This window comes from Rhagoletis pomonella, unplaced genomic scaffold, assembly GCF_013731165.1.
Source record: "Rhagoletis pomonella isolate Grant_MI unplaced genomic scaffold, Rhpom_1.0 Rhpom_scaffold_00908, whole genome shotgun sequence".
In the NCBI taxonomy this organism is placed as follows: domain Eukaryota; kingdom Metazoa; phylum Arthropoda; class Insecta; order Diptera; family Tephritidae; genus Rhagoletis; species Rhagoletis pomonella.
Window position 1 is genome coordinate 33,006 of NW_023459462.1, and position 11,195 is coordinate 44,200.

Sequence of the window (11,195 nt, forward strand, 5' to 3'; positions counted from 1 at the left end):
GTTTTGTAACGTGGCCCAAAGTTGGGCGGTAACATACATAATAAAAAATTAATAAATTATTCCGACGTTAATAACAAACATTGAACAAACAAAAGAAAAATAGTAAAAACAAAATATCGTGCCCTTGTTATTTTTCACATGACTATATATACATAAGTTTCAAAATAAAGTTCTTTGAGTTATAATACTTTTATTATATAAGTCTCAAAATAATAGCTACCGATAACTTAATAAATTTTTCTCACTTATAAATATCATACAAATAATTTTATAATTTTTACAAAAATTTGGTTGACTTTCTAAAGCTAAAGAAATTGGTTATTTTCCATTTGACCTTAAGTGAATTTTGCCTTTTTATTTTTTAAATTTTATTTTTGATCACCTTTTCCCAAAAAAATTAGAGGTATTCTCTGAGTCTTGCAAAGCCCTTGCACGGTGCACAGATTGCACGGTAAAAACCGCTTTTCGTATGGGACAGCTTTGCAAACCGTGAAATCCGTGAACCGTGCAAGTGCTTTGCAAGACTCAAGGAATACCCCTATTGAAATATCTTTATGTTTCACTGCTGCTGCCAGATCAACACTTTTGCAAATAAAATATAAGCTCTGTTATTAGTTGAAAGTTTTGCTTTCATTTACTTATTTAAACCTTTGCTTTTGTTAAGAGCCAGCACTTTTTTAATATTTTATCTTACGTTTTCAAAATATACTATACTCTTCCTTTGCCCATTCCCAAATTCCCCATTTGTCATAACAACTTGTGCCATAATTTGTGCAACTATTTTAACAAATGCGAAAAGTTGCTACATTCCAAATGATGATTTGTTACGTAACTTAAACATATACATACATTGTAGTAGAGTTGTTAGTTTGCTATCCCCTACCACCGTAAGGGGCTGCGTGTTAAGCTGCCGCAAGCAAACCAACATTTTATTAGGCATTGCATTTACAAGCAAACATATACATACATACATATATCTATTTTGATACATACATAGATACCCATATATATATAATTATATATATCCATATGTACACACAAATACATACATAAAATGGAAAATTGAGATTAGAGCGTTGAGCCGCATTAGATACTCGTATTTTAGGTGGGATGTTGGCTGCCAATTCTGGTGGTGTGTTGTAGTTAAATAGTTCAGGTTCCATTATCCAGTGGTGATTGTTGTGTGGTTCGGGTTTAAGGCTTTTGCTGTTGTTTTGACTGCTGTCATTCAACGCCTCTTGAAAATGCTCACATTTTATTTCAATTTAGTTGTTTGGTTTTTGTTTTTGTTTCCCATTTTCGTTTGCATTTCTAAAAATGTCGGCTTTTCTCTTTCTATTTTCTACATTAGCGTTTGGCTATCATTTGCGTTGATTTTAATTATTTTCTTTACAGTTACAAACAAAAGAATACATACAAACGTACATACATACATACATATATTTGGCTTGTGAATGTGTGCTTAAATATTTTTGTAGATAAACTCATTTATTACATTAGTTTTTGTTCGCATTGTGCCATTGTTGTAGTACGTTTGTTTGTGTTGATTTTGTTGCTGTTACTGCCTACTACTGCTTTAATCATTATCTATGTATTATAACAATTTCAATTATGCTATTTTAACAATGCATTCCATTATTCATTGTACATGTGTTCTCATAAACTTCTGTCAGCCACTAATGCGTTTTGTTTGCTCAGCTATATTTTTTATTTTTGTTTGCCTTTTGTTTTTAGTGGTTAAATACATAAATAGTTTGTTGCCATCAGTTTGTAGTTGATTTATGATTTTATTCAATTTGTATCCAATTACAAAGTCATTGTTTTTGATGTAAGTTTGCAGCGGTTTTTGTTTAATTTATGCTACTCATTTGTTTTTTTTAGTATTTATTAATTTATTTCAATTGGCAACAGTTGCGAATTTGTGACCACTAATTAACACCATAATAAATTTTTCGTTCTTTTGGCACTAAAGCCACAAATTTGCCACAGCTCCAATTTCGTTTAAAATCCATTTTACCTATTTTAGTTTTGTGGTTTAATTTAATTATTATATTTTTTTTTAAATGCTAAGACCCGTACTAATATTAGTTTAATACTTTTATTTAATTCATTTTCATATCAGCAAAGTGTTTGTAAATATTATCATTCAATTTAAGTATTTCACCCACTTAGCAATGATATGTGGATGCACTTATTTACACATATCTTCTTATTTTGTTTTACAAAGTACTCTTACTTGTATATTTGGCATTCGTTCAAAAGGTTTTGCAAATAGTCATCTAAATTCAGTGCTACAATTAGTTCATTAAAGTTTTTGAAAATCCACAATTCGTATATACATACATACATATGTATATGTACATACATACATACATGCGTGCATACGTAAGTAAATAAGGAATAGTTAGTAAGTGAACTTAAGTTTGATTTCATGAATGTTGCCAGCCAGCATCGGTATGCAATAGCCAGTTAAGGCTGGGATGACCTGAAAGCTTGAAAAAATCTCGGCGTGCCTGGGGTTGGAAGTAAACTTTTAACAGCGTCTTGTATACAATCTTCGTGTTAAGCGCAGGATTAAAGGTAGTCGGAAGTGCTCCCCATACAGCTTTTCGCATTCCTTCCAAGTATATTAACCAAAAGGGCTTATCTATTGCGTTTCACCGCACGTGGACATCCCAAAATAAAATTGGGTTTATGACGGTTACACAGGCCCAATGAATCACAGGCTCAATACTCCATATGCAGAGAGCATAAGCAGGAAGCATAAGTTGGAGTAACCTTTACCACCCTCGTCCTTATTGCGACTTCATTTCCACAACCTTCTATTTACCCCAAATAGTTTATGTTAAACCGTAAAGGATTTAAAATTGCTATGCCAAAAAATTGCAAAACTATGAAAATGCCAATTTCTCCTACCTGGCAATGAAAACAGAAGTCCAATGGGTTATGGTCACTCTTTTGGGTATAGAGCAACGGTTGCACAACCATTAACAATCCTGAATCTTGCGTTACCGCACGGTAGGTCACGCCAGAAATAGAGGTACCCTCGGTGGATTCACTTCGATTTATCCAGTTTTAGGAATAACGGAAGTCAACAGCGTCACTACACCAGTGGGTCCCGCAGGTGGAGATGCACACGGGTGTGTTTCTGTGAGCAAGCGGTTCGGTTTATGTAAGTATGTAAGTACAACTTTCAGGCTCTCCCAGAAATATGTTGGGCGCTTGGAACTCCCCTTGTAAGAACGAATTCTAACGAAAAGTGTTAACAAACCTCGTGTGATAATCCATTGTGGCTTTAAAAATCAACTTCTCTTTTTACCGTCTCATAACCTACAGGTCTAAGTGGGCCTTATTAACTTCTTATTGCACGCTGGCATGGAAACAGAAACTTTAACCAAATCTAAATACATACATATAGCGGCTATTCTGGCTATTTGGTATGAAAAAATTTCCCAGCCCTGACACAGTATGCTATCCGCTGGTAGGAGCAAAGGCAGCACAAGGCCTTCTCTGTGTTGGGAATACCAGTTGAAGAAGCAATTGGCTTTAGTAGGAATTTCCAATTGGTGTCAATTAGCACAGCAAAGAAACGATTGGCGTGCTATGTTCAACTCGCCCCAAAATTGCTTAAGTGGTTATATCGCCAATCAAGAAAGAAGAAAAAATTATCAGCGATCCAAACCAAGGCAGCTATGCAAGAAAAAAACTAACGAGAAAGGAAACATCGAATGTGGCCGCCAGGTGTATGATCAACGTCTGTTTTCTGATCGCGTGACGAGTAATATGATACTTAAGGTTAATTGTAATATGCTACAGAAAAACATATTGGAGTCTTATCGATAATTTTGCGATCTTGTAGCTGAGAAATATTGAAATAATAAGGAATAAGGGTCTAGTTGTGCTGTTGTGCCGACCGCCGACAGCCTGTTCAATCTAACTTACCATAATCCAAGTTAATGGACGATATATAATTTTGCATTGCATTTTTTAACGTTAAAAAAATGCATATTTATATAAGAATTCTTGAATTTTTGTATACCTTTTATGCACTTATACCTTTGATATGAAAACAAAACCTACTTCAACTTATCTCTCAATTTTAGTGGGGAAGCTTTGGATAAAAATAAATACGGTATTCAAATGTCCACTTTTCGTTTTACTTAAGTACTTAGTCCTCCACGCAGCCTACCAGAGTAAGTACCTAAATGTGTACTCTGGCAGTTATAATTATTTTGCATTTTGCATAGACATATGTTTCTTATTTTTTTATGCTAATTGCCACACGTTTTGCTACTTAAAGCAAATGCATGAAAGTATGCTTAGAGCAACATATGGATGCATGTACGTATGTACGTATGTATTTTTATATGTATGCATACATGTATTTTCCAACATTACGCAGTACCTACATAGCGAGTTGTAGATTTTAACTTTGGAAAATTTACGCAGCGTAGCACTCATAAAAGCAGCAATGCTGCATGCGTTTCTAACTACTTACACATTTAAGCCTCCAAGAAATACTTTTCTACTTGGCATTCATTAATTTTTCTCTTTCAAGTTGCTTTGCAATAAAGATATGTTGACCTTCTCAAGCAACTAGAGGCGTTAAAAAGTTACCGCAGGCTGAGTGGTATTTAACACCAGCACTTGGAGGTTGTAAGTGCTAATTTAGAAAACAAAAAATAAAAAAATAAAAAATGTCATTTATTTATGGCAAACACGCGCGTACGCCTCTCGCTTTGGACTACGAAATATTGATAGCGTTGACATGCTGCTCTGTGTCTACAGTCAGTTAGGACTCGAGGACTGTTGCTGGCTGAAAAATTTGGACTGCGTGCGGTTGTAAGTACCTGCGGTCTGCTTATAGAGGGCTTATATTCAATACCCTTTATCTGCAATTTCCACAAGATTCAGTTTCTGATATAAAAATCAACCTAAGAATTTACTATTGAATTTCAAAATTAAAGTTAACATCAATAATGAAAGTTAATGCCCAGAAAATGTCACGTAGAGGGTATTGAATATCAGCCCTAGTTATGTAGGTATGTGTTATCTTTTGCTGCAGTTACTAAGCTTACATGGTATGCGTTTTGCATTTTTAATCTACTTTTCATATATATATAGTTTTTTCTCCATATATACGCTTAACATACTAATTACAATGGAACTTACTTACATGCACATTATCAGTTTTCTATGTTTCAAATATATATATACGCTCTCCCTAGAACTCACTTATTTAGTTATTTTGGCTTTCAAAGCCCAAACAAACGGCCGACTGTTGCTAATGCACCATAACGCCTGCCCACCGGCCGTCTACCATCGTCAACAGCTTTTTATTCTCTCACAAAAACGAATTCATTATAATGATTCCATCGATTCTCCTCAGTATCCACACCCGGCTTGGGTTCCGCCACTGAGCCCGCTGTGCCCGAACCACAGCTGCCCGCCAAGCGGAAGCCCCGCTCATGCAGCATATCAAAAGCTTGCTCAATAAAACAATGCTTGAGGAAGAAACGTGATGTATAGCGATCTGGGCCACCATGATCGGGATCGCGTGACTCATTCAAGGTATCGCCGAAAATCTCGCGACATAACGCCACCCGCCCGCAGACGAGAATGCGCGATAGCTTGCGGAACTTAACATCGGCCAGACCATCTTTGCCGAATTGAAAGCTGCCACGATAGCCAATTGTGATGCAGCCAGGTGGACGTATGTCGCTGCCGCTGCGCAAACTCTCCAACATGCCGGCCAATTTGAAGTGTTCTGCTTCGCGTTGCAGGCGCTGTCGTTCGCGGAAGCCCTCCGGCAGGCTGAGCTGCTTGTCGCGCATATAGTCCAATATATAGCGGAAGAGTACGCCGTCGCGATCGAGGAAATAGCGTCCTTTGTTGTCCTTGACCAGCGCATCTAGATTACTGAATAGTTCGTGTAGGCGTGAGGACTTCTCCTGCAGCAGTGTGTCCAGTAGGGTGGTATAATGTACGCCACCAACATTCAGTTCAATCACTTCGGTCATTTTAAATTTTTAAGTGTGTTGGCAAGTGTGAAACTATTGTTTTATAAAGACACAGAAGCACTGTTTTGGCTGTTGGAAGCAAAAATATTGCAGTTGGACACCGTTATATTAACTTCACTGACAACTGGTGTTTGTATAGATATATTTTTGAATAGCATATGCGTTAAGAAACTTTTGCTGCTTCCAAAAAATATGGCTTCAGTTTCACTTACGGTTACTAATTTTTATCTTTAACAAATTTATTTAATTGTAACCGCTTTTTGTTTTTTTTTTATCAGCTTAACACAAACACGCGTGTAGCATTGCATATGGTAAGTGGTAACTTCGCGAGTTTAACTCCAAAGTCATTAAAACAGTTATCCGTTATATGCTTTCCGTTTATTCGGTTGCAGCCTCTCGCTGTTCAATGCTTACTGTTCGCTTTTGTATCTACACTCGCGCCTTAAATAGGTGTTGATTTTTCTTTTATCACTTCGTGCTTACTGATTTTGCTGCACGCTGTTGAGCTGTTTGAGCTGCGAAAAATGGCTTAAGCGGAATTTTTCTTTCATCGATAATTAAATTTTTACTATTAAATAATATTCATTCAAATTTATTTATTTTCATTATTTCAATTATAGTTATGTACATATGTAAAATATTTCTCATAACCCTTTTAAGCGTATGCCAACTAAAACGTCTACCAACGTTGGACTCTCATGCTGAACTGAATCGAAAATGTAGTGAACTGGACCAGCTGCTGGCTCTTCGATATGTACATAGTTGCACTAAATGTGATGTACCTCATATCCGTATCCATAATGCTGACACACACATACACACACACACACACACACTAGTGCCACATATCTCTTTGCTCTATTGTAAATGCGTCTGCTCATTGTATCAGACAGTGCGTATACGTAACGTCTGGCCATTGCAAAAACATATTAAAAGCGCTCTCTCTGCTCATAAATTTCAGCAACTGAGCACCAGTGTTGCCACTGCCTTAGCCTTTATATTGCATCCATAAAAAATCGAAAACTGTTTTCAAATGTATCCACCGAAAAGAGCGGAAATTTTTACACAGTACATCTATGGAAAGAAAACTCGGCCCCTTAACAAACTTATTAACATGTAGTCAGTATACTTAGACACGGTTTTGGGAAACAAAGGCCCATAGTTATAATCAACATTTAGTCGACTCCAAAGTTATTTGCAGCTTGTTGACATAAATTTCGATGGGATACCTGTCAAAAAAGCCAAAACTAACTTTAGTGTTCACTTAATTTTTACTCTATAACTACGGGTCTTTGTTTCCCAGATCTGTTTCTGAGAATGGAAAAATACTGACTACAACTACGGGCCAAAGTTTCCGCATGTTCAATGTTTATTACTACGATTAGATTCCTACAAATAATATATGTAAAAAATGTTTCCTAGTCTATAAAAATAATACCAATTGAAACTAACTTTGACCTGTTACATTTATAGCCGGTTTCACTAGTAGTTTTAATGGAAAATCATTTTTTATTTTCTGCAAATTTCCTTATAAAAATTTAATTATTTTTCACCTAAATTGCTTTCGGGAAATTGGCTGTTAGTGCAGTAAATTGTTATTTCCTGCTATTATGATTACAATAGGGCTGTTAAGGTGGTTGTGGAAATGGTCCTGGATTTACAGTTGGAATTGCATTTGCAAATTTTGGCTTGCTGCCATGGCATCGTGTGCATTTTATTGTTGTGAATTTACAAATACATCGAATATGCAAATGCAAGAGCATATGCATAAGATCCTGCACAGCCCTAATGTTTTTCAAACAAACTGGTTGATTAGAAGGTATCTATGAAATTAAAAAAAATTTCAAAAATTTGAATTTGTCTGTAAATTCCGCCTTCAAGAAAAAGTTCTATTTCCGGCGTGTCTGAATTTTCGCTTAACGACATACTTATAGCTGAAAATTTGGAAGTTATAAGTTATTTTTAGTACACTCAAGCTATTGTTGAAAATTAGTCATCGGCATTGTTGTCAATTTCCTTTGAATGCTAAGAGAAGGGTTGCTCGGGATGTAAAAGTTGATTTTTTCGCATTACTGTTAACCACTACAGAACGGAAAACCTTCTAAAATTTGCAAATTACTTGGCATTGTTAAATACACATTTATGTAGCTAAGAAATTAATTTTTCAAAGTCACAAAAATAAAGGAAAATATCTTGCTTAAAAACGTTATAATAGTTCGTACATAAATAAAAAAAAAATGTCCTTCAACTTACGAATAATTATGGGAAAAATAATCCAAAATTACACTGAGGAAAAAACGAAGTGTTCCTCAAAATTTAAGGCGAAAATATAATATATTTATTTAATATATCCAATTGTATACATATGTATCAAAACGGCAACACTGCTGAGCATTCTGCGCTGAATTCGTTTGTATGCTGAGCGCCAACTGCTGACTGTGCCATTATTAACAATTGTCGCTCTCTTTTGGGGTTCTTTCATATAGCTCCCTCCCCGCTGGTTAACAAGTGGTCAAGTGTTGACAAAGTCAAGGATTTCGCATTGCACTGACATTCACTATGCTTACTGCCACTGTCGCTGAACGCTTAGTGCTCTTATGTTGCCACTCAAACTAGATGTGTCCAGTGTTTTCAAAAAACAAAAAGTTATTACATGTTCACCTTTTTGTGCTCAAGGATTTGCAGAGATTTCATTTTGACAACATGAATTATGGTTGCTCCCGTTAGAGCACTTAGCGGGTGGTAGTTTAAGTGTCCTTGTTGTACATAAATATGTTTTGTTAATAATAGGTACATTTTTGGCTCTTACCATTTTGCTAAGTGTTTGGCCGAGCTTCTTCTCCAAACACGCTACCATACCGGCTAGTTTATGTATAAATAAACTCCAAAGATTGGCTTCGTTCTCCACTATAGGATCAATAAGAACTCAGAATATATTCTTTAACGGACCGTGGCCGGACTTGGAATTGAGCCGATACATTCCAGTTTGTCGATGACTTGTCCGATATATACCGATAATTTTTACTTAATCGTTATCATTTATCCTTATTACAAAGCTTAATTTCAAATACGAAGTAAAACAAAATTGAAAACAACTCAAATTGAACAATTTGCACCAACAACTGTACACAAATACGGAAATTTTTAAACGACGATTTTGGCTAAAATTTTCAACCAATTTTTAAACCATGAAACTCTCCTCTGGTTGGTTTTGGAATCGGTGGACAAAATTTATGTGAGCGTATTAAACTACAGATTCCAACTAAGTACCCTAGAAGGGTCAAAGTTATTGACTAGTTCTAAATCCCGACGCAGAACGACAAAACTATAGAACTACAAACACAGTAACTCTCAGACCTACTGCGGCATCATTGAAGGGATTGGATCTAGAAAGTAACTGTTGTTAATAAATCTCAGTTACGTGCGCTTGCTTTGCTCTTTCTAAGTGCCTTCTTATTGAAATATTAACCTATTTCACCGATGACCGGGATCTCTGTGGACTCTTGGTAATTTATTTGAGTGTAGTAATAAAACACTGGGTTTTAAAACTCAAAGCTAAACGATGTGCTACTACTTGCCTGTCTGCCTGATTTACTTGTTTGCCATGGCGTATGAATTATCTATCCGGTCAAAGTATAAACTTTTATTTCGTTGCAACTTTAATATTTATTAACTAATTGTTACGCTTCAAAGGAAAAATTCGTCACTTTCTAAAATGCTTAATTTTATGCGGGGTAAAGTTCTGTTTATAGGGGTAGAAATTGAGTTATTAGAATTTAGTAGGCTAGGTCTTAAATAAACGTATAGAAAAAATCCGCTGACAGTTAAACCGTTAAAAAAATGCAAAAGGGTAATTGTTATGCACGCGAGGACCATCAAAATTAATTTTGGCAACAGTGAAGTGTAATTTTTCAGCATTGATAAGAGAGCAAACATCAATTAACATTTTCGATAACCAAGTGATTTTAGAAACTGTACAAGTTCGAATTCATTTGGGGGTGTCATATTACGCGTCAAAGATAAATGCTGGAATGGGGAAAATTCAGACCAAGATTGAATACAATTTTTAATTACGGTGATACGGAAGCATGTAACTCGATAACTCGAAAAATTAAAAAAAAAGTTTAAAAGTTTAGATAATACGATACATTTTAGTTAGTCGATAAATTTCGACAAATCGATAAGTACTGATAGCTCAGTGAATTTCAAAAAACACCAGATTCCGATAACTCCAAAAAGTTAGAGAAATCACTCACTAAAGATAACTGTGCGTTTCTAGAACTGGATAAAATTCGATAAAGCAAAAATGTATATAACTATCTCGATATATGTCCATAACTCCACTTTGATATTTCTATAAATGTCCATATCTATCGACAAATTTCGATAACTCGATACACTCTGGTAACTCGATAAATCGATAAGTAGTGATAACTCGATAAATTCATGTACTACTAGAAATTTTGATAGCCCAATATACTTTGAAAATTCCAACAACCTTGATTCCATAAAGCGAAAAATTTCAATAACTACAAACGAATTTCGATTAATCAATAAATATCAATTACTTCATAATTTTAAAGAAGTAGATACGTCATACAGCATGACAACACCATTCATTTCGTTAACTGAATGAACATCGATAAATCTATAATTTTTTATCACTCGATAAATACGTATTGATTATGCAATAATAAGCATATAAAATAAAATCTAAATTAACTTGACAAATGTCGATAAATCGATAAATTTTTATAACTCGATAATTATCGGTACAATTCGACTACTAACTTTCTGTTTGACATTTTTCAATAACTCGCCACATTCCGTTAGTTTAATAAGCATAATAAATATAACCTTCGTTGATAAGAAACTTTTTAAATTTCGATAACAACATTTCTGATGCCTTTGTCAACCAATTTTGAAACAATGAAAACTCTCTTAAAAAAACCTTTCTAATGGTGTTCTTGCTCGCTAAACAAACGGCGACAAAATTATTGTTAGCGCATTAATATTTAGTAGATTGAATGAATTCAAAATAAATTCTTGTTACTTTAAGAAGACTTTTTATATTTTCGCAGTTTGTTTGATTCGTGCTTTTATTTTTGTTATTTGTTTCTATTTCTTTAAGGCGGCTTTTATGTGAGTAATTTTGCTGGCGATGAGAGTGTAAAT

At 34.9% G+C, this 11,195-nt stretch overlaps 1 protein-coding gene across 1 annotated transcript; it reads right to left on the reverse strand.

The window, feature by feature from the left end:
- Positions 1-5,312: 5,312 nt before the first annotated feature.
- LOC118751671 (BTB/POZ domain-containing protein KCTD12-like) lies at positions 5,313-6,180 on the reverse strand. The gene has a single exon (XM_036486483.1). It carries the CDS (start codon positions 6,018-6,020, stop codon positions 5,337-5,339), a length of 684 nt encoding a protein of 227 aa, XP_036342376.1. The 5' UTR covers positions 6,021-6,180; the 3' UTR covers positions 5,313-5,336.
- Between the last annotated feature and the right edge of the window lie 5,015 nt (positions 6,181-11,195).

What these genes read in the sequence shown, in the direction of transcription:
- LOC118751671 (XM_036486483.1), bottom strand. Translation starts at nt 6,020, where the DNA reads ATGACCGAAGTGATTGAACTGAATGTTGGTGGCGTACATTATACCACC.